The sequence below is a fragment of the Porites lutea genome, chromosome 14 (assembly GCF_958299795.1).
Source record: "Porites lutea chromosome 14, jaPorLute2.1, whole genome shotgun sequence".
NCBI lineage: Eukaryota > Metazoa > Cnidaria > Anthozoa > Scleractinia > Poritidae > Porites > Porites lutea.
In genome coordinates, this window is record NC_133214.1 from 8,470,021 (window position 1) to 8,493,315 (window position 23,295).

Genomic DNA, 23,295 nt, shown 5'->3' on the forward strand with positions numbered 1-23,295 from the left:
ACATGTTGCATCCGGCTACTACATGTAGACCATAATTATATTAGACTTGAAAATTAATACATAGAACACATTGTTTTCTTACCCATTAACAGGCTGAGATAAGAAAATGTCAAGTTATTTTCATAAACTGCATGGCATTAAAGCAAGCACAGGATATTTTCCAGAAAATAGCAGTTGAATTAGTAGGCGAAGAAAATTGTCCCACCAAGGTGACACAAAAATTTTTGGAGGAGGAATTTGCCTCATCAAAACTCACAAGGTAATTCCACTTTCATTGCACTGGCTTGCTATGAACTTTATAAGCCAAATCTTAATATTTATTATGTAGTTTAGTGTTCTATAACATAACAAGATTGCCTATCACTTGACAAGTATTACATTTGCAGTGTTCTCCTTATCAGGCGGTAACCGGTAAAATTTACCGCCTGAAGCAACACTTCTTACCGCCTGCAACTGCTTAAAGGTTTACCAAAGTTCAATAATTTTTTTTTAAAAGAAATATGCAAGTTGTGATCCGATCCGATTCTCACAAGAAAATGAATGAATATATGGAAAAGTATAGCTACCTAAGTACAAAACATACAGCCCAAAAATAATGCATGTGCAGGAACTTCTTTTTGCGTCCGCAAGCTGGCAACTTTTTGCGGCTTTTTGCAGGGCGCTTGCGCTTGAATCCAGCAAGACGCAAGAACTTCTTTTGCGGTTATAAATTTAACCACAAGAATTTCTTAAAATTATCTTGTGCAAAGGTAACCTTTTAAGCGAGGAAATGTGTACAATTTTGATTTTAAAAAAAGCAGCGCTTCAAAAATAAGGAACGATTGTAGTATGTTTCGCAAAAGAGCCGTGTAATTTGAGACCGCACGTGCAACTGTGTCAACTTAAAGCGCTCTCGGAAAAAAAAACATGCTAAAGTAAAGTAAGGAATATTTTCACTAAAGGCTCTTTCAAATTAGCGCAAAAAAGTAATACTAATTCCCATGTTTTCTTGTGGGCAGAAATTAATAATAATAATAATAATTTACCAATTTATATAGCGCGTATTTACATGTGCTGATCAATAGCACTTTACAATCCTATGTTTAAAAGAAAACGAAAATACATTACCGTGAGAATAAAATAAACTAAGTTACAAACTATAAAAATACTTCTTAAAAAGATAGGTTTTAAGTCGAGATTTAAAACTGTTAAGTGATGTTGCTTGACGAAGCTCCACAGGTAGCTCATTCCAGAGTTTCGGAGCTGCTGCTGAGAATGATCTTGCTCCCAATGTTGTAAGCATCTTTCCCTTGGGATGGTCCAATAAGAGCTTACCAGTAGACCTAAGATTATATAATGAATTCGATTTTATACTAATAAGATCGCTAAGATAAGTTGGCGCTAGGCCATAAATACATTTGAAAGTCAAAAGTAAAATCTTATAGTCAATACGCAAAGAAACTGGCAGCCAGTGCAGCTCATAAAGCGCCGGTGTAATGTGAGAAAACTTTCCAATGCCAAATTCAAGGCATTTGGTTTGTTTTGCCGAGACTATGGTATTTGTACTATGAAATGATCCAAATAATCGAAATGTTCGAAACTACAGATCGTTTTGTTAAACAAACGCCTCACACGCTTTATCTAACTTTGGAAAAGCAGAACGATTGAAGTGTTCACTTTGCAGAAAAAGCAGAGAAAGCTGTTCGCTTTCCCAGGCAACTTCTTATGTGTGTCCTTTCATGATTACCTTGATGTGTGTCCTTACCATGATTACGGTGTTGTAACAAAAAGGCGACAAACACTACAAACTTCTTTCAGGTTAACACTTATAAAGAACTTCATGCGCCTTCTTGAGGCTTGCGGTAATTTTCTAGCTTCTTGCGGTGAAGATTTTTTACTTCTTTCGTTTCAAAGTTCTTGCGGGTAAACCACAAAGGGTCCGCAAAAATACGGCACTTTCACTTCTTGCGGTGGTTTGCATGTTCTTGCGGCGCAGCAACTTCTTACGCCACTTTTTGCGCGTGCATAAGTTTGGTTCTGTACTGTGTATACAGCTTTCCTTTTTAGGGACATGAATTTTGGAAAGAGAACATTAAAGACATGGTAAAATTATTGGAATCAAACGTTTTAATTTGTTGTCTAAAGATAACGACAGCAGATTCGCGTAAAATAGGTCTTAAAATGTGGGAATAAAAAATTTCCCAGTGAAGGAGGGTCCATGTCCCTCACTCCACTGCCCCCCTCTCCCCCCCCCCCCCCCTCTTAGAAAAGTATATATTTTTTGCCTTACCGTCCATTAATGGTCCCTTACCTGCTGAGCTAAAATTTAGGGAGAACACTGCATTTGTAGGTCATATGTACATCATGCACCTCACAAAAAACCATTGATAGCTTTACTTAAAAAAAAAACATTTTTGGTAAGAACTCAGTATTTTCCATTTGGATTCTCCAGTCACGATTTTAAGAATGGGAGAGTATCCCTTGAAAAAAATTTTCAGAAAACATGCAAACCTATAGACATTATTTTGTAAGCTGTTGCTTTTGTCATACCTTTGGTAAACAGTCAAAAATAATATTATGTTCGTAATCACAGGCTGATGGTCAGAATGCAAAGGAAATTTTTAATAAAGGAAAACAATATCTTAAGGAAGGGATGGGTTCACAACAACACCAAGAGCACCAGCAACTTGTTAAATATTTGATCTGAACATTACAAAGTCTTGTGCTTTTTAAATAAGTAGAATAAATTATTGGTATTTATTTATTTATTTATTTTTGCAGAATAATAATCTTGGATGAAATGGATCAACTTGAATCCAAAAGCCAAGAAATCCTCTACACCATTTTTGAGTGGCCATCTCTGCCAAAATCAAAGCTTGTTTTAATTGGTAAGTAAAGATCAGCTGATGGAGTATCACCATGAGATTTTATGATCTTTGCGACAATTTGGGCTCCTTAATGTTATATTACCATGCAAAGAAAAAATGCAAGGTCAAAAGAGGTATATAAATATTTGAAATCATGTAAAGGAACTTCTATAGACTGTAAAAAAAACTCAATTATCATGGACGTGGGCGAGGGATGGGTGGGCAACAAGGAATGACTGTACACTGCATTGAGTGAGATGCAAAAGTGGCCATTGTTTCCCTGCAACATGTTCCTGGCAAGTGTCTATATCATGCTGTACATAAAATTTGAAAACCAGCAACTTTCTTTTCTCTAAGGAATAGCAAATGCTCTGGACTTGACAGACAGAATTCTTCCAAGACTACAAGCAAGGCCAAAATGTAAGTATCTGTCACGGTTGACGCAACTTAACTTAATTGCTGGTTTTGCACATGCTGCTTTATTTCATAATAGTGGATTTTAACTGTGCAAGAGTACTATATCTGTTGAGATGTGTATATACAATGTAGTACACAAAATAAAGAAATTGTCAGGAAAGTATCTACAAATAGGCTACTCTGAATTTTTACTTACAGGTAAACCTGAACTTCTTCACTTTGCCCCATATACCAGAGACCAGATTGTTAAAATTATACAGGACAGACTAACAGTGGTAAGTTACAATCATTTGGACATTTTGTCTGGGTAATAGTGTAAGATGGGTGTGTCAACAAGGAAGGGGGGATGGAGGGGTTGGATTAGAGAGGGAAGGGTGTACACTAGCTTTTACTCCTGACTGAGATGGTACTAGCACTCCCATATACATGGATGGGCTATAAAGGTAATTTTGCTGCTCATCAGCAGGATATGCTTTTTGCCTCTCTGACTCTGGAAACAGGGAATAGAATTCCTGATTATGGTATTTTCAGTCAAACTTAGGTGCGATCAAAAACTACACTCCCCTTGTCGTTTTATCATTGAGCCAGCCATAACAACAGGATTCCTATTTTTACATTATTTATTGTCGGGAACAGGGTCACAAATTCATCTCCTTTAACCTGAAACAGGTCCAGAGTCTCAGAGACTCAGCAGCACACGCCCATAGTAAATTTAAGGGTGTACCACCCATGTTACGATGCTCAAAAAACAGAGCATTGGTTTGGTCTAAAATTTCATTTGATTCCAGGTTGAAGAGGGGAGCAGTATTCTGGATACATCAGCAATACAGTTTTGTGCAAGGAAAGTGTCAGCCATGGCTGGGGATATGAGAAAAGCCTTAGATATTTGCAGGTAATACCAGTGATCAGAAACTTAAGCAAACATCATTGTACTCCTTATCATTATCTGACAACTCTTGTTGAATAGTACATACTTGTTTGCTTTGGATTCCTGGGTTTCGAAAGAGACATGTGGGGCAAAGATTCTTGTCAAAGAAAAGGACTTGATCAAAGAGCTGCAGGAGCCAACTTGAAATTTCCACCTCAATCTGCTCTGGAATATTCCAGCAACATCCCAATTATAACAATAACATTGTAAGGAGTTTCTCTGATTCCAAAGTATTCCATGTCGTTTTTTTCAGGAGAGCAGTTGAAGTTGTAGAATCTGGAGAAAGGAAACAGCAAATTTTACAGCCTGTCCATACAGGTACGAAACATTTTCTAGAATGATCGAAAAGTTACATACTGCTATACCCACAAATACATTATGTAGCAGGGCTAATCTAGGTAAAGGTTTAGAGCATACTGTAAGATTCATGAAGTCCAGGAAGCTTCAAAATAATTTTTCTATAAACATGATACCCCTAAGTCATTAATTTGTAGTCTACTCATGCACCTATAGAGTGTGATAAAGTGCAGCTGTACTGCAGCTGTTTGACTGAGATTTGTCATTGCTTAGCTTTCATGCCAATTATTACCAGCAAAGTTAGGAAAAGGTTTCTAATTCTTTCCAGAAAATGAGTTACTGTACTGCTAGCCTGCACCACAGCCAGAAATAAACTTCTGGTTATAAGTCTGTCTGCAAAGGAGCGCTGAAATCCTTGTTCTGGGCCCTTCCCTGTGTGCAAGGATTTGAGCACATGCCATGATTGGCCTGTAAAAAAAGCCATCGTCAACCTGCCAATCAGGTTGAAGGTAAATTTGAACAACCTTTCCGTTAATTTGTTGAGAGTCTGTTGTGGGCCAGAACAAGGATATCGGTGCTGCTTCACAGAAGTTGACTAACTGGGGTTAGATAATGTCTTTAATGCAGGCTACTTTTATACTGCCAGAAGCAGTTTTTCGCTGTAGTATACTTACCATGCCCTTAAATTATTTCTCTTTAGCTGAATCTCCTCGCAAAAGACCTGAAACTCCACCAAAGCCTAAAAAGGTTGGAATTTCCCAAATAGCCAGTGTTGTAGCAGAAGTTTATGGATCTCGTCTGGTGGCAGGACCTGGCATTGAACAGCCAACTATTCCTTTGCAGCAAAAACTTCTCATCTGTACCTTCCTATTAATGACAAAAGATCGCAACACCAAAGAGGTTGTGTTAGGAAAGGTAGGTTTTGAATTTCAAGTTAGCTTCTTTCACAAGCTTACAAACAGAACTGGGATATCTCCTGTGTAATTTCTTATCCGTCGACATGTTGGTATACTATCAGCTGACTCTTGTTCAATATGTGCGTCAACATCTGCAGTCGGCTGTCGTTGTTTCACAGGAAATACAAATAGAAATGAGTTGACTCCCCAGTGCTGATCATGGCTATTTTAAGTTTAATAGAGGCTTCACTGTATTTTTGCAGATTTTGAGTAGGTACATAATTTAAGTGTTGCCCAGGTATCCAAATCTTGACCCGCTTTTAGAGGAATTTTGCTATCAAAATGATGCCCCATTCAAGAAAATTTCAAATTTGATACAGACATATTCAAGAGATTATTTTTATTCCATTGCTGGTATAGTATGAACACTCATGCAAGAGAGAAAAATGAATTATTTCTATCAAATCCATATTTAATAATGTGCATAATTATTCTGTCTACAGTTTCACGACACTTACTGCAAGATCTGCACCAGGCGGAAAGTTTCCCAGCTTGGCCAAGAAGATTTTCTTGGTTTGTGTAACATACTGGAAACAAGAGGACTTCTTGGAATCAAGAGAGCTAAGGACACAAGAATGATGAAGGTTAGTCTAGCTTGACAAGATGCACAAGTCCTCTCTAGAGTGTTATTACATTTCCCTGGAGTTTGTCTTGTAACTATATTATACTAAAAAAATTATGGAAAAAGGTAGAGCTTGATTCTACCAAACGTTTGTACAGCAGTTACAAAGGTTGCAAAACATGTTCAGTTCAGGGGGTCACCTGAGACAACTTACCAAGCTATTTTGATTTATATTTTGTCTAGACAAAAGAAAATGTTCTTAGGGGTTTGCTTTACTTAACGAAAGTTCACAGTTAGCTACAATCTTGGACAGAATGAAATGGAACAGCAAACCCCCAGCCCCCACCACCCCCTCCCTCATCTATATTGTCCAAGATTGTGGAACAACATGTAGTTTAAGATTCCCCATGCTACATTTTTGTAAAGAAGCCAAAAAGGTTTTGAACTTTGTAAAGACAACACAGTTTGGCCAACAGGCAGCAGTCTATAGACAGGAACCTGTTCAGCAAAGAAAGCCCCTTCCCGCTTCAAACCCAATCAAGATGGTAAACACATTTACATCACAACACATTTGAATATACTACTGTCTCTTTTACAGGTAACACTCAAAATAGATGAGAAAGAAGTGGACTATGCACTCCAAGACAAAACTCTATTATCCAGTATTCTTCAAGAAGGAATGCCAACAACATCATGAAATCATATTATAGCTACAGTAGTCAGGGTTATTTTATTGTAATAATACTACCAAACTCCCTCTGCTCTTACATGCAGTGTTAGTTACCTGCATTGGCTTGTCCAACAAACATCCGAAAAAACATGTAATGGAGGTGTCTGATTGGCCTTCCTGTGGGACTTTGTAGCTACACTGTAAATAGGGTACCTAACCACAGGATACTCAGATTTACAATTGACCTTCTCAGAAATGAAGAACACATGTAAATTTCCAATTAGGGACAAGTATACTTAAACAGTTGTTTCCTAATAGCAAGTTAAGACAATAATAAGGGGTGTCTTGAATACAAAGACCCCTAAGCCCCTCACTGAATGACTCTGAACTTTATTGATTAGGGTTAGGAAACTTAGTTAATCAACTTTCAGGTCAGTTTGTCCAGTATAATGACTTAAATGGAACCTGATTCACTCAGTTTCCTAACCCTAATCAATATCTAATCATTTTCTGGGGAGTCTTTAAGCGGGGCTTAGGGGTCTTTGTTTTCAAGACACCGCAATAATAAGGACAAAATTTCAAATGCTTTATTTTTTTCTCTGAGAAGTGCAGCTAAGTGATCCAGATACTGTTCAACAGGTTTTAAACAAAAGTGAAATATTTATGTAATTATACCACATAAAAGAAGGTTTAATCCTCATATTTAATATTATTTTACTGCCAAAGATTGCTTGTTTGTAAAATGTTGATCATTGTGGTTTTTTTTTCAATTGCCTACCTTTGCCAGGAGATTTTCGGATAACGGTATATATTTTTATCAATTTATAAATTACGTGATGTCACTTTTAGAATAACGTACCTACATTCAAAGGGGTTTAACTGAAACTTCACTTTTCAAATTTTAGGAATTTAAATGTATATTGTTCATTTGTACTTGTATGGATTTGCATTTCTTAACACAAAAATATTTTAAAATGTTCTTTGTAAGTTGCTACAGTGCTGTTCTAGGGTTTAACTTATTATTACACCCACAATGTACATTTTGTATCTTTTCAATAAATAAAGGCTTAAAAAGCCAGTGTTACTAGTATTCCTTAGTGTTATTGCTCAATACAAAGTAGAGGCTTGACAACCAATCATCTTGTTAAAGCCCTATAGTTAATATATTAAACATTCAACCTGTATCATAGGCGGCTTCGGTTCCCCCCACTTTTTTTGTTGAGGGGAGGGGGTGGTGTAGCATAATAAATAAATTTCTTACATTTTAGGACTTAAAAACACTATTTTTATACAAAACTTTCATTGAATGGGTTTCTATTGAATCAGTTGGGTCAGTCCTGCATTTAATTTTGCTGAATGCTCTATTCTCTAAATAACATGAGTCTCTACATCGGTGCAAAGTTTTTCCGCTCCGAGACGCCTTAAAACATACCCTACGAACACAGTGAAGCAAGATCGGTTAAACAGCTGCATGCTTGCTCACTGTCACGAGACACTGGCTGACACAATCAACCCCGTTGCGATCGCCAAGAGGTTCGCAAGCGCAAACGACAAAGGAAGAGGTATTTTTGGGAAGTTCAAGTAAACCTCGCCTCATCTGTTTAAAACAAGACACGAGGTACACCGGGCCAATTGAATTGGGACATTTCATTTTTTTTTATCCGCACACGCTTTCCCCCCACCCCCACCCACACCCTCCTACGGAAGGCTATCCTATGTAGTTTTTGTTGTCGGCACCATTGAAGATTACATCCAGGGGATACAAATGTCAGTTGTCAGTTAACCCTATCAAGACCCTCCAAAATGTTGTACTAAAAATATATGGAATGAGATGGAGATGTTTTGCACTTAGTCTAAAATAGGGTTAGAGTGGTGCGGTTTAACTTTTTATAGAAAAGGGTGTGGTTTTAAGCTCTTGTATTGACATACAAAGACTCAAAAATGCACTCTATCTCTGACCTGTCACTTGTGTGTTGTATCAGCTCTTTTTCCAAATAGGAAGGAGTAATAAGAGAAAGTGTCAAAATACACCCGAATTCCCGAGATAATGAAAAAAAATTAAGTAAATCATGGAGAATCCCCCTCCCCTCACCCCCCGCCCCACCAAAAACTCCACTGAAAAAGGTGGCGCTGCTCATGTCACAACCTTTCGTTACATTTTTCCTACCTCATGAAAATGACTCCCATTAGGTCAAAAAATAGTTCAGAACGATCGTTCTCAGTCAAATACAAGCCACTATGGTAATCGCTCAAGCCTTGATCAAGTCAAACAAAGTAGACTGGGTACTAGGTCGTACATAATCGCCCACGAATGGTCAGCAGCATATCTCTCAAAAACAAAATGGCGGCAAAAATTAGCGGTGTTCTCATTGATCTGAGCGGGACCATTCACGTCGAAAATGCGGTGATGCCTGGAGCAATTCAAGCTCTTAAAAGGTAATTGTTCAAAAATATAGTTAAATCTGCTCGCAGATCGTTATAGGTGAAAGTGAGTCCAATATCTGTCCTGGTATTCCTACGACTTAGAGCCGGTGAAATTATTCTCGGATTTGACGATTTTAATAGTCTGTCACGATACATTTATCTCTCGCTATTGGGCATTAAGAACGTCGATCTTAGGTGTTGCTGTATATACGGGCCATTTGCTCCTTTTATGGGTATAAATACTCTGAACTCCGGTAAGATTTCCTGATAACCCCACCCAGGATTTGTACTGTGGATTTCAAGTTTCAGGGATGATCGAAGGATTTTTTTGGGTTTGAAATTTTAGATTTCAGGATTTTTTTGGGTAGGAAAATTTTGGCAAGTATTTTTTTTTGGTAGCTTGATTTAAGTAGGGATTTTTTGGGGTTATAATATGATAGTTCACGTGTATCCCGGCCGCGTAGTTCCTCTGGAAATTTTTATGGCTCGGAAATTCGGCATGGGATTTTTTGGGGGTTAAATTTTGGTCCAGGGATTTTTTTGGGTTTTGTTTGAAGCCCAAGAGATTTTTTTGGGTTTTGATTCTTGCCCCCATTCGATCATCCCTGTCACTTGAAATCCGGAGTTAACCCCCAAGGTAACCCTATACATTTATTGCATGGCATGCTTTTTCTCACAAATAGTTAATATGAATAGAGTCAAATGATGCATGCTTAATTGCTGGTTAGCTTGTGACGTCATGGCAGCTATGTTGGTGGTCAAGCACAAAAGCATTTTTCTCCTCTTGGGAAGTATAGATTAAAATAACACTTTCTCCTGGTGGATTTACCTGAATTTTGCTGCTCCATGACCACATGAAATATCAGAAGCCCTGTTTATAGCAAGAGCTTTGCATGATGAAGCCAGTTGGTGTCCTTCTCAGGGGCACCAATTTAGTGGCTGGAAATGGAGTGAAACAACTGTTATTTTTGATAGATTGAGGAACAACATTCACCCTCTGTTCCCTAAAAATCCTCTTGTCTGTGAACTGCATATATTTTCTTATATTTTCACAGACTTAGAAAGACTGGTGTGTCTGTTCGATTTGTTACTAACACCACTAAAGAGTCAAAAGATACATTGCTGAATCGTCTGAATGGCTTAGGATTTGACATCAAATCAGAAGAAGTTTTTACTTCACTTACCGCAGCACGACGGGTGGTAAAAAAGAGAAACTTGCGACCTTTATTATTCTTGGGATCAGATGCAAGCAAGGATTTTCATGGAATTGATGTCAATAATCCCAATGCTGTTGTAGTGGGACTCGCTCCTGATTGTTTCAGTTATGACATGCTCAATAAGGCATTCAGGTACTGTACCTACATTTGCTTTATTTATTCTACTCTTTATTTCATTAGATTCACCTTTTCTTGGCAGTTTTACTGCAGCATTGGGGTTCAGGCCTGTGACCAAATATCCTAATATCCTAATATTATCAAATATCCTAATATTATTGATTGGTCTGGCACTCACTGTATCCAAGATGGCCACCTGTGATTCAGAGCACTCGATCTAGACAATCTTTTGGAAAAAATAGCGGACTGTAAACAGTCTAGGTCTTAGGAGGATTTACGGTGTTGTACTTTTTGTCAACCTTTTACAGGCTTTTGCTGGACGGTTGTCCACTCATAGCAGTTCACAAAGTACGATACTACAAGAGAGGAGATGGACTGGCACTAGGTCCAGGTCCCTTTGTAACAGCTCTTGAATTCGCTTCAGACGTCAAAGCTGAAGTTATCGGCAAACCACAGCCCACCTTTTTTGCACATGCGTTGGAGGAAATGAAGTGTGATCCACAGTCCACAGTCATGATTGGTGATGTGAGTTAAATCTCGAATAGTTTTACAGTAAATACTGAATTTTCACTGTTCCTGAGTAATTGTTGGCTAGTATAAAGTGAACAAAATTTGCCAAAAGAGATACCATTTATTTAGCCTGTGTGGCAGGTGCTATTACCACTTTTTTTGGTTAGTTTTCATGGAGCACATGAGGGAAGCACACAAAGGAAAGAGAAGGCCTTCTCTCCTTTTCTTCCCTCCTGCACACACTTACAGTTAAATTTACTGTGTACACCCTACCCCTCACATTTGAGGATTATTGGCCTTCCAATTTCTCCCTTCACCCAACAAAAAACCAGTGTCTGCTACACAGGTTATGATTATTTTATTATGAAAAAGTCTTATATCTTAAAGGAGCTGTGTCATGATACAGTGCAAACTGCCACCAAACTTAGTGAAACATAAAAATTTCGGCTCAAAACATGAAAAGAAGATAATAACACAGCAAATATCAAAGGAGACTCAGATAAACAAACTTGAGGAAGATTCAAATGGATTGCAATTATTGTGGTTTTTTGGTTTTTAAAAAATTGTTAGCCTAATAGTTTTTCAAAGTCATTTCATTGTTTGTAACGTAGTAGGGGCACCGGAAAAAGAAAAAAAATAGCCAGCTGTCTCAATCCCTCAAGCAGGCCATACCTTCTCTTAATCACAACAAAGAACAATGCGTGCCTACTGGTCACCAGTTGTACTTGTGTAAAGCTGAAATATTTGGTCTTATCAACGTTTGTCCAAATGTGTTGGTCAATGCTCATCCTCACAGCCTGTATAGACTTACAAGTACAGCGTACCTTGTCCTTTTGTGTTGTACTGTGTACGTTGTTGTAGGGTTATTTTCAGAGTTAAATGGGTTGGGGGGGAGGGTGGCGCAGCGGGGAAAGAACTCCCCCTCACCAATGTAGCCCTGGTTAAAATCCCGTAGTCGGTGCCATATATGGGCTGAGTTTGTTGCTGGTTATCTCCTTTGCTCTGAGAGGTTTTTCTCTGGGTACTCCGGTTTTCCCCTCTCCTTAAAAACTAACACTTTCAAATTTCAATTCGATCTGGAACGCATGGACACGTTTCAACGAGTTCTTAAGAACTCCTAAGTGCGTCACTGGTAAACAAATCACAAATCACACGAAAGAGCTTGCAATTATCTGTATGTACATTCAGTTTTCTTGCTGACATGTTTAGCTGAAAATTAATGAATCAGGGTAACTTTAAGTCTGTGATTGTCAGGGTTTATTAGCAGGCACAGACTTAAAAATATTCAACGCCATTTTTGTCTTTAGGATGTAAGAGACGACATTGGTGGAGCAGAAGCTATTGGTATAAAAGGATTTCTTGTACAAACAGGTTAGTTTATTCCTTTCATGTAAACTCAGGCTACTCTCAGACGGAACCGGGCAAATTTTCGACCGGTTGAAAATTCGTGGGTTTAGTTGTTTCATTCACTGGGAACCACCCTAACCGTGCAAAAATTCAGACGCCTAGCCGTTCAAAGTTTCTCTTGAACAGTCCTTGGTGAACAAAGTAGGGACTTAGAGATCCAACGATCTTTCCGTCTTTTTTGAAATTATTCCTACCCACTTACTTTGTCAAAAGTAGGCGAACCCTCCTGAAGTTGAATTCCTAGGGACCATATCCAAGTGTAGAAAGAGAAACAAAATTTCGTCGTTGCTTGTTTACGCACTCCATAAAACTTGAACAGGCATGTTCACGTCGCAGTCGTGCAAAAACGGGCAAAGAAATGTACAAAAAATGCGTGGTGCACGTGCAAAGTTGTTGTTTTGCTAATAAAACCTATTGTTTTTTTGACGTTCTCGTTAACGTCCGCGTCGTAGGATCTTAAAGTCCCTAGTAGAGTCCGGTCAAATTTTTCAGCCTGACGAAAATTCGTCTGTTGCACTGTGAACGTAGCTTCACACTCGCTTTCTATTATTTTACCATAACCCTTGTCAAAACATATAATTTTCAACCATTCCTTAAAATTGTGTAAATATGGAAAACTTCATGGAAAGTGGGTGCGAACGGAATTTACGCTCGAGTTGCTGACGTATCAGAAATCGAACGAGTGAGCGCAGCGAACGAGTGAGATTTCTAACACAAAAACGAGTTCCGAAATCCTAAAATGCCAAAATATCCCGCTACACGCCGCGAAATAACAAAGAAAACGAAGTACATTAGCATTAAAAAAACGCTTGGTAAAAAATTATGAGGGTGAGGATATGAAGTAATCCAGGAATCATACGTAATATTTAACTTTTTTTCTGAATGTACAAATAAAAATGATAATTTTGACGAAAATGACCGGTTTGTCTAAAGAGGCGGGAATTTTGACGCGAAACTCACACACCTCTGTAGCTTTTGATTGATGGACGTATATTTTCTCACACGTGAAAAAACATCGTTCGCGATTCTGATTTGACGTATTGAGTGAAAAGCATCGTTCGCTCCTCTGATTGCCTATGCGTATGAAAATTTACGTCATAGCTTCTCAGTGAGTTAGTATGTACATATCTGTGATCTGTTAAGGTTTCCGAGTAGTTTTTAAAGTGTATTAGATATACTTTGTGAATTCCTGCCTCTTGAAGAACTACTTAAATGATCTTCCAGGTAAATACCGGGAAGGAGATGAAAATCGCCTTGAGAAACCACCTTTTGCTGTCTGTAAAGACTTCTCTGCGGCCGTTGAGCAGATTTGTACAATGTTATGACAGACGCATCTCTGGAGGTTGGGCGATGGAAAGAAGACATTCACCAAAGTACTGCAGAATGGGAACCTATCATTGTGCTTTTCCATCGTGGTAGTTCTTTCATGTGAAGGAGACAAACAGCTAAAAAGCGGCATGTTAGTACTGAGAGGACGGAGCTCTAGATACAAAGCAAACTCTTGAGAGCTTTATTGCTCGTCTTTCGCGATGGCATCATTTAACTACAGCTATTAACTTTGAGTTATCCTTTCTTAATAGATCGCATTTGAGAGAAGTCCGAGTAAGTTTTAGTAACCTTGTAGCCCAATAAATATTTACAAGAAAACAAAACCCACATTATTTTAGTAGTCGGTTAAAGTGATACCATCCTGCACATAGCCTAAACTTCGGAAGTTATAATCGTTAAGTATTGTAAAATCGTAAGATAGAATAATTATAAATAATTTAAAATAACATTTAGATGCGAAAGATGTCCAATAAAGAAAATCCTTGGCATCACCAATTATTCACTGCACTATTCAAATTTATTTTACATATAACTTTAGTCAGCTCTCTCTTAGCGACCACTCTGTAAGGCCCCATTATTATGGAGAAAACTTTTCCCCGGTAGAAAGGTCACTGCCTACCCAAGCTACCCTGGGCGAGCCAACTTTTCCTACATTTCCTTGCAAAACTTGTCGAACCGTTTATACTAGAAACTAAATGTTGGATGTTGGCTCTAGTTGCCTAGTCCCTGGGCTTCATTATTCCGCGCGGCCAAATCGTTTCGGGTCACGTGGTCCAAGCGAAGATGTCCCGCCTGTTCGTCTCGGATACGTCACCGAAGTGAATTGACCAAGAGGGCCTGGGAAAACACCGTATAGGGACTAGGAAAGGCTCTACCAGAAGGGTGACTTGCCCCAGGGGCCCCCGGGGACCCGCCTAGCCCGTTCACCCTTTTTCGATAGTAGGATCATGGCAGGATCACCCCCTAGCCGGGCCTACTTTTCTCCATGTAAACAAACATTTTTGCTCACTCCGTCAAGAAGAGACAATCTGAGCATGGCGAGTACTGTTGTCAGCTCTTGGCTCAGGCAAAGTGGTCAACTTTTATCTCCTATTAACGCCCGCCTAAGTTGACTCGGCTGGGAGTATGACCCTCTTTCCCGGGACCAAAGACGGAGATCTTCCTTAAAACTAGCGCCTGGTGATGGTCAATGGCTGTCTTCTGTCACTAGAGAGCCCTATACGAAGTCGAGGGCAAAGAGAACGTAAAAACCAGTAGGTTTCATAAGCAAAGCAACGTGCAGCACACTGTTTGGTACATTTCTTTGCTGTCACTGCACTACCAAGACCTAAATTTCCTTAAATGCAAAGCGATATGGTGGACGTGAACACACGTTGACGAAATTTTCTTTCTCTTACTAAATTTGAGTGCGGTCCCGAAGAATTCAACTCAAGGATAAATTCGCCGACTACGAGGTGGAATAAACTTGACCAAGTTGGAAAATTAATGCCGTAGCTATCTTCGACGCTAAAGCTCCCCACTCTCGGTATAACTTGAAAATCTCTCTAAAACAGACGTTGCAGTAAGACCCAACATGTCTCCCACGTGCGGGATCCAGTGTAACCCCGTTGGGATACTGAGTTTGTTGAGGAATCACAGGAACCCATCATCCCAATTGACCAAAAGGTTACAGCGCTTAGACTTGAACACCATTTTTAGAAATTGTCGGTGTTCAAAAACGTCCGCACAGTCCAATACTTGGCATTTAATCTTCTCTTAAACCTCTCTTGAAAGGTTCTTGTTAGTTAAACACTTTGTGGTTGGCACCATACCGTCATCATCCACCTTTGCAGGAAATCCCACTTCGCTCCAATTAGCTGAGAGCAACCTCATTCTTAGAGCCCTTTTAGATGCAACCCTTAAGACCAGGTTGAGTTGAGATTTTTTTGACGCGAAAGTTAAATTTAGAAGTAGCACGGAAACCTAACATGTCCCTAACATGTCGCTCTCATTTTTTTTTTGGACATATGTTCGTAATGCAGACTCCTCAGGCGCTTCGTTTTTCGCAGAGGCGAGCGCGAAACGCAAGTGACTGGTGACGAAGGGCAACTGTTTTCCTAAGGATTTAATCTTTGTTTCGTCCTTCAAGGGTAGGCTCGATTTCCACCGCACTCTCGGTCCTGAGAGGAGCGAGGGCTCATTTCCAGAACAGCGGCTGGTAATCAAGCCTACTTCAAGGATCAAAACATACTACTGATTCCGGTCAAAATTTCCTTAGCATGCACAGGCAGGGAAGGGTTCCAGGGGTCTCTTGTGGTATAAGTGCACGACTTTATTGATAAACTAACGTGGGTCCTCTGTAGTCTAAAGACACAACATATCTAACCAAAGCCAGGCCCACCTACCCCGTCCATAACCCAACTTTAACACTTACTTCTCACTTAAGACAAAATTCTGGTTAACGGCCGGGGGTTGTTGGTGAGTTTTGATACCTGACGTATGACGGGATTTTACCATGCCTGGCGTGTTGGAGATCCCCCTTGACACAAAAGGTTGGGTCCCCCCCCACCCTGGAACGAAACAAGAATTTTCGCAACTTGGAAATGGCCTAACAAGTTAAAGTAATACAAAAATAACTTTAATAAAGGAAAAACGATATTAATTTTGTTTACAGACAGAAAACATCTTCGCGGCCCTATCGGGCCCAAATAATCTCCAGAGAAACGACTTAGGTAGGTGAGGTAATCCGCTTAGGTGAGGAAACTCGCTTTTCCATATAATCTCTCATTTTAATTTGATCACGTTTACATTATAGGTAGGGTGACCCACCACGGGTTACCTCACTTACCTTAGGTCTGTCTCCTCCATGTAAACAGGCCCTTACATTCCCCAATAATGGGTTCGTCAACCCGACATCCCGAGTACCAAAAAAGAATTGAAAAAGTTGCGTGGATTGAAAATAAAATCGCAAAAAACCTGTCGGGATCCTCGTCATATACATGTGTACAATTGAAAGTGTTGATTCTCGATTGACGTATGTATAACAATAATCATGCATGACTGTACGTAAACTTGGTAATGTGTTATGTATGACGCGAGCGCAAACTGTAACGAGTATATTTCTAAACGAACGTATATGCAAAATGAATTGTATATTTATACACGCACATATCTGTTCTTCCATGTCACCTTGAAAAGGTTTCTTCTAGGTAGTTAAGAAGAATTTGTACTTTCATCGTGTTCACCCCAACTCCAAAGTGGGTACCGTCAAAACTATGAACTCCAGCCGTCATGTTGAAACTATCAAACACTGTTATGTTATGTTGCTCGCAGTATTTTGCAAGGCTGTTATTGAAGGACAAAATCGCAGGATTTCCCTGGTCACGATGGTAATTGATTGGTTTCAAAGGACCCATTGAATGGGTTGACAACCAAATAAGGTGCGGCCAACCATTTTTGGAAGTTGCAACCAACTGAACTGCGGGCTCAAGATATGACTGAATAACCGCTGAGGCGTTGAAGTTATTGTGTATTCCAATACCCATAAGAACGACAGAACCAACTTTGTTGAGGCGTTTTTTGATGGCAAGAAGAGCTAGATCTGCAACTTCCACTTTATACGCCTTAACGTACGAGATTTGAAATTTCGCCCAACCATCACAGAAATTGGGATGGTCCGTTAGGTCACGCCACGTCATTGCAGTGTGAACGTGACAAATACTGTCCACGAATTGGCTATCTCCTTTACAGATGTCACGCATCTTGGGTGCGGTGTTATATTTTAAGGCGCCGTGGAGCGGATCATTCGTCAAAATGATCACCATGGCGGAGAAAAGATGTCTCACTAGGGAGTCTCCTATGAAGGTCACACTACTGACTCCTCGAGATATTGATTCGCAGGCGGACTGTTGAGTGAAATTTATAACACGGCAACCGTTAAGTGGCAGCCACTGAGCTAGCTCCGCGGAGATAAAAGACTTATAATTTATACAGCTGGGGCAGCCACAAAACTTGTCGCCATGGCCACACCAGCCTGTGTTCCCATGGCAACAGTAATTCTCGCTGTCTGTATCGCACTGAGCTTGTACGTCTAAAACATAAGGTCGATCTTTATTTCTTGTTTTACGAGGAAGAGGAAATCTCGGACCACAACGTCGGTCTCCGTGAAAGAGTCGCTCGGGCCAGCCCTTGCGCATGCGTAAGATAGCGTCCAATTGTCTTCGGTTCTGTAAAGCCTGGATGCTGACATTTCTTTGTACCCAATGCCCTTTGGTTAGCGTTTTAAATGCGCCCCGACAGCGCGAGTGAAAGGACTGGAGAGGAGGAGCATGGTAGACGGCTCGGATTTCATGTCTCATGTAGCAGGAGAAGTAATACACGTACAACAGCATTAAGACAAAAAGAAACGCCGTGCAGCTCTGTCGGCAGATATACCAAGGTTCTCCTTAAAATAAAACAACACACACTTAGCTGTACAAGTCTCTTGTACAATGATATTGTAGTAGGGCTCGGAGATGAATATAATCTGTCCTCAGTCAGTGAGGAATTCCATTTGTTCTTATTCCCACAAGTGCCCCAGTCAGTGCGTAGCTGCGTAGCAAGCGCCGGTTGTTCATTTTACAGGCCGTGCGAGACCGCGCGAAGACATTTCTTCCTTCCCCCTAAAAACCGTCGCCTGCTACGCAAGCTGCAAGTGCTCTTAATGTATTTAACGCTGAGTTTTGATTCTTCCACTATCCTGCCTCGCGTCCAGGCGTCACTCGTCACTCATTGGTTTCACACGACATGAATAGCGTGGTGCCATGGGAAGGATGCACCTCACCAACCTCGTTCCCAGAGTTCTCTCCCACTCGTGGTCTGCGCAGCCTCTCTCCATCTCTCTTGCTTCGCAAGGATGAGTAGGAGGGACCCTGGGACCGAGGTTGGCACCACAGTAGGGGGTGTCGCAGTGAGTATAGGCATCCCCATTCCCAAAACCCTAGTGATATGGGCATCCCCTGTAACCCTAACCCTAACCCTAACCTAAATAGCTGAGGTAATACGAGGGATGCCCCTATCACTAGAGTTTTGGGAAAGCGGATGTCCAAAACGCGGGGATGCTCATATCACAGTGACTGGGGGACTTTTGCATTTCATATCAGTCCCATGTTTCCCTGCGCTCTCCGTTTACCGCTTTTTAGCGGCACGCAGCAGTTTAATCGCACATCAGATTGTCGTGATAAGACAAACCATCAAAAGTTATTGTTTTCTGTTTACTTTTACCCGCTCAAACCGTCCTCTAAAAGTCGTTAAGATAAACGATATTGTTTCGTCATGAATTCGATTCATTCTCTTTTTTACTGGTATACAGTCAAGAGATGATAACGTCCAAAGATTCTCTATTTTTCCACTATCCTCTTTTTCTACGGTGGGACAGTTGGAATTCACGATGTTTTATATGGAATTGACAAGAATAAAATATAGATAATAATGACAATCAACCTGTTGAAACAGCGCCGTTAAGATTCAATTAAAATTCGATCGACGCTCTTTTGGCCAATTTGAAATTTAAGCCAGCTTTTCTAGTTGTTATGATTATTTAGAATAAAAATTTCGCCAGTTTCTGAAGTTTTTAAAGAGAAACGCTTAGGAGACAGATTATTTAACAACTATGAATTATATTGCGATTTATGTCTTAATTCGTAGGTTTAGTTTTGACAGCGTATGGTGAACACCATCGCTATACCCTATGTAATACTGTTTACCTTCAGTGATCGCCGAATTCTTAGCAGGAATAAAAATCGACATATAAATGACAGCGGCAAAACTTGAGTTAACTTCTTAACATCTTATTAAGGTACGTGATTATCAACGGAATATGGTAAACTACAGTCCCTTTTGACTCGTGACAGATTACTAATTATTGTAATCGGTTATTTTGGTCAGACGAGAGTAAGCAAGAGATGAACTGTAAAGGTTAGAAATATTGTAATTTGTTTGTCTGTTGAAGTAACATGAACTTCCACGCGCTATCGCGTATCTCACGATTTCTAAACTTTCGCTTCGCTTATCAGTTTCAGCCCCATTGAATAGTTTGTGTTCGTGGGTTAGTTAAAACTACTCACCCAATTACACTAACCTGCCCATAGTTTCTTGTTTCCGACCACAGATAGCCGCACGGGTTGAAGGTGTCTGTCTTTGATTTCCATCCAAACCAATTGGCTGCCACCACACAACACTAAAGTAAGAAAACCAGGATAGAGTCCTCCATTGGAAGTAATCTGTCAAACTTCAAGGCACAAATAATATATAGAGCACTCGATGATGATCAGAAACCTTAACAAATCGACGGTTGATTAGACTAAGCTTGCTGGTAGAAATAAATCTCCCGTGGAGGAGTTAACCATGTCTGGTGACACTTGCCTTGATGTGGGCAAACAAGCTGAATATTTAATAAAAACTCCTCCTTAAACGAACCTTAATATTCCTCGAGCCAGAGTGTGGACAAGCTGTTAACGTCTCCTTCGCTTGTATCGTTATTCGTTATTTTTACACATGACCTTAAGCCAAGTTTTTATGCCTCCAAGTCATCAGTCCTTGTTTAAAACCCCCAACACGTATCGTAAGAGCCTCATAACAGGTAAAACTTACGCTAATGATTTGCACAAATAAACTTGAAGAGCTTTTTCGATATAAGTTCGCGAGCGTTCATGCAATGACCTGTATCGAGTGAAGACAGAGTTGCGAAAAATGTAGCGAAGCGAGCACCACGACCAAATTAAACTTTTGACGATAGGAATACGAGGTTTATAAGAAAGGCCACGCACGAGTAAACAACAAGAAAAACTTTGTCAATGAAGCTTTTAAAACTTCCAGCGGGTACCCTGTATTTAAGACGATGCAAAACCATAACAATTTTAGGGTACCGGTAAAATTGTCAGAGCTTTCGACAACAATGAGGTTTACATAAAAAAGCAACTTTTCTGGACAACTTGTGGTCAGTTCAGTTAAACTTAGTGTCTTTTCAAAATTTTATTTCTGAGGCACCTTCAAAGCAGGTGCCAAATGGGTTGCCAGCCTCTGTTCACTGTCGTTTTGACTCATGTCCGTGGTTTTGCAATTAGGAGTAGATAGCGTAAAGGCGAAACTAAATTCCGGAGGCTCTAAAAAGGTTTAAAATTCGTTATTGAGCCTCTCAAAATTTAATATTGCGAGCCAAAATTATAGCGGCACAGTTAATTTGGCATTTTGAGGCTTGTAAAAGCATTGTCTTAAAATTAACGGTTTGAATTGCTGAACCAATGTTCTCTTTCAGTCATAGTTCACTGACTGAATAGAAAAAGTAGGTTGGTAACCCTGTGTTATGTTTAAAGACTGCGATGACGTAATAAAGTGACGCTCGGCAGGGCATGAAATAGCCTGTTCCAGGCTCTTAACTAGTCTGTGTAGCAAGCGCATAGAAGTAGTGGGCGCAAGAACAGGAACAGGCTAGGCATGAAATGTCAATTTTCATTAGTTATACACTTGTCGCTTTCTTTGTTTTTAATCGATTCTTAATCTTTTCCCTTGATTATTTAAAGTTAAGCTCATTCTACTTGATCAAGCATTCTTAAATCACTAAGATAATAAACGAGCGGCAAAGATCAGATGAAATTATCACCTGGGAAGAACTAACAGATGAAAAAGTTTAAAAAAACGAAGAAAATAGGACGGAAACAGCATAAAGCCCAAGGAACGGATCTTGTTACGGAGTTTTACAAAGCCACGTAAACCAGCGGAAAGAAATGAACAGAAGACTAAAATTATTGCTTTATATTTTAATTATGTGACAAAACTGTATTGCATTTTAAGTCTGTTCGTTCAGCGAAGCAAACTGTTTTTGCTCCAAACAATAGGTGTGGAGTGTTAAATTGGCTTTAGGAAACGACTTTTTTTTCTAAAAATTTTTTTTTTTCGATATGAATGAAGCCGATTCATGTCTCTTTTAATGTAAGATTTGTTATTTTGAGAACAAACAGTTTGACGCAAAAATCTTAGCACAAATTAAATTCACCAGGGCGAGCGTCGATTGGGCGAAAAAGTTTACCTTAAGTAAAAGTTTGACATGTTTTAACCCCTTAATATGGCGAACCATGTAAAGTTTAACCCACACAATTTCGAGGCGAAAACAATTAGAGCTGAAATGGAATGAATTCGAGCAAGATGGCTGATGACTTGATCGCGCAAACTTCAAGTCGAAGCATCGGGGGTACAATAATGGAAGTAGCTCTTTGTAGTGTGATTGGCATGTTTGCCCTATTTGGAAACGTTCTCGTTGCATTCGCTGTAATTCGCAGCCCAAAACTTCGGACCTCAACGACTACTATGTTTATTCACGCGCTGGCGATCGCCGACATACTTACTGCGGTAATCTGTGCACCGATTACGTGTGCGATACTGGCATCAGACGATTGGATAAACACGCACATTCTTTGTCAAATCCAAGGGTTTTCAGTTTTTACACTGGCTTTGATGTCAATAGGAACCTTGGCGCTCACAGCCGTCAACCGCTTCTTTCGCGTGGCGAAACCTGCACTTTACAAGCGTTTCTTCACGAAGAGAAACTCGTGGCTTTTAATTGGCTCAATGTGGCTCTCAGTCATTGGATTCTACGCTGGAATCCTTGCGAGCAATTCAACTCACATCCGATATGAACCAAGTTATGCCGTCTGTGCAATTGCGCACACTCTTTTACAAACATTAGTAGAGTTCGTGTTTGTTATTATTGCGTTAATTACAATCGTTTTGTCTTACACTCTTGTATTTGTCAACATAAGAAAACACCAGGTCTCCGTGGTGACATCACTGTTAAGCGGACAGCGTAGGAATTCAAATCTATCCGTGGAAGAGATCAAGATTTCCAAGCTTCTTTTCATGACAGTTCTCGCTTTTGCAGTTTGCTGGGTTCCAAGTTTGGTCATAATTACCATGGATCGAGCCGCCACTCACACTACCCCTCCGCGCGCGAGAACGCTCCTTTGCACGTATCTGAACTACCTCAGCGCAGCCCTTAATCCTATCATATACGGGGTTATGAATCGTTCCTTTAGAGCGGAGTATAAGAAGATTCTTTTGTGCCGCAAAACTCAAGTTGGAATGCCTCAAGATAGCAGCAAAAACGCCAGGACATTAAGAAACACTGCCCATGCTGTGGTACTATTGAAACGATGCGCTACTCCAGTCAAAAATGAGTTGGAGATGACAAAACAACCTTGCTCTCCTTTGGCTAAACAAGAGGTTTTAGAATCTGCGGCATCCGAGAATGTAGAATTGTTGCTTGTACAATCGCGGAGTTCGTCACCTTGTTATGGAAAGGCTGCTTTGTCGAATAGTTCTCGCCCATCGTCTTCGAAACAGCAGTAAATTTAAGTCCTTAAAGTGCTACCTTCTAAGATCACATTCAGAAACGGCGTTAATGAGGTGTAGCTGTACTGGAGACGGTACTACGCGTATAAGGGGAATTGCGACTGAGGGAACGAGTGTAAAGGCAGGTTAAGGGTATTAGTCAGGATCACCCTTGTACATAGGCGTTTTTTGCGGGATTGTGCCAAGTTTGGATGCAAAGCGGAACTTAAATCACGCCTGCGAATACGGTAGTACCATAACCATAAAACCGCT

General features: G+C 40.0%; 4 protein-coding genes across 4 annotated transcripts in view; 3 read left to right on the top strand and 1 right to left on the bottom strand.

The window, feature by feature from the left end:
* Window positions 1–7,754, top strand: part of LOC140924105 (cell division control protein 6 homolog) — a 10,825-nt gene extending 3,071 nt beyond the window's left edge. Inside the window, exons 5-13 of the mRNA XM_073374107.1 lie at window positions 93–259; window positions 2,761–2,867; window positions 3,204–3,266; window positions 3,462–3,538; window positions 4,052–4,155; window positions 4,445–4,509; window positions 5,189–5,403; window positions 5,888–6,028; window positions 6,605–7,754. Coding sequence (XP_073230208.1) covers window positions 93–259; window positions 2,761–2,867; window positions 3,204–3,266; window positions 3,462–3,538; window positions 4,052–4,155; window positions 4,445–4,509; window positions 5,189–5,403; window positions 5,888–6,028; window positions 6,605–6,703 — 1,038 coding nt within the window. The 3' untranslated portion in view covers window positions 6,704–7,754. The remainder of the gene's footprint in view (window positions 1–92; window positions 260–2,760; window positions 2,868–3,203; window positions 3,267–3,461; window positions 3,539–4,051; window positions 4,156–4,444; window positions 4,510–5,188; window positions 5,404–5,887; window positions 6,029–6,604) is intronic.
* Window positions 7,755–8,979: 1,225 nt separating this feature from the next.
* LOC140925100 (haloacid dehalogenase-like hydrolase domain-containing protein 2) lies at window positions 8,980–14,234 on the top strand. The gene is made up of 5 exons (XM_073375047.1): window positions 8,980–9,112; window positions 10,156–10,449; window positions 10,743–10,959; window positions 12,252–12,315; window positions 13,576–14,234. The coding sequence occupies exons 1-5, from the start codon at window positions 8,988–8,990 to the stop codon at window positions 13,674–13,676; spliced, it is 801 nt and encodes a 266-aa protein (XP_073231148.1). The 5' UTR covers window positions 8,980–8,987; the 3' UTR covers window positions 13,677–14,234.
* A 2,005-nt stretch (window positions 14,235–16,239) lies between these two features.
* On the bottom strand, window positions 16,240–19,549 carry LOC140925099 (uncharacterized). Its single transcript, XM_073375046.1, has 2 exons — window positions 19,404–19,549; window positions 16,240–18,103 (listed from the first exon to the last, which is right to left on the bottom strand). The coding sequence occupies exons 1-2, from the start codon at window positions 19,444–19,446 to the stop codon at window positions 16,845–16,847; spliced, it is 1,302 nt and encodes a 433-aa protein (XP_073231147.1). The 5' UTR covers window positions 19,447–19,549; the 3' UTR covers window positions 16,240–16,844.
* A 2,120-nt stretch (window positions 19,550–21,669) lies between these two features.
* On the top strand, window positions 21,670–23,290 carry LOC140924143 (melatonin receptor type 1A-like). Its single transcript, XM_073374169.1, has one exon. The coding sequence runs from the start codon at window positions 21,826–21,828 to the stop codon at window positions 23,038–23,040; it is 1,215 nt and encodes a 404-aa protein (XP_073230270.1). The 5' UTR covers window positions 21,670–21,825; the 3' UTR covers window positions 23,041–23,290.
* The last annotated feature ends 5 nt before the right edge of the window (window positions 23,291–23,295 follow it).

Coding starts and splice junctions, on each gene's coding strand:
- LOC140925100 (XM_073375047.1), top strand. CDS start 8,988: ATGGTCAGCAGCATATCTCTCAAAAACAAAATGGCGGCAAAAATTAGC. Junction 9,113..10,155: donor GCAATTCAAGCTCTTAAAAG/GTAATTGTTCAA, acceptor ATATTTTCACAG/ACTTAGAAAGACTGGTGTGT. Junction 12,316..13,575: donor AGGATTTCTTGTACAAACAG/GTTAGTTTATTC, acceptor ATGATCTTCCAG/GTAAATACCGGGAAGGAGAT.
- LOC140924143 (XM_073374169.1), top strand. CDS start 21,826: ATGAATTCGAGCAAGATGGCTGATGACTTGATCGCGCAAACTTCAAGT.
- LOC140925099 (XM_073375046.1), bottom strand. CDS start 19,446: ATGTCGATTTTTATTCCTGCTAAGAATTCGGCGATCACTGAAG. Junction 18,104..19,403: donor GAATTCGGCGATCACTGAAG/GTAAACAGTATT, acceptor TTTTATTTTAAG/GAGAACCTTGGTATATCTGC.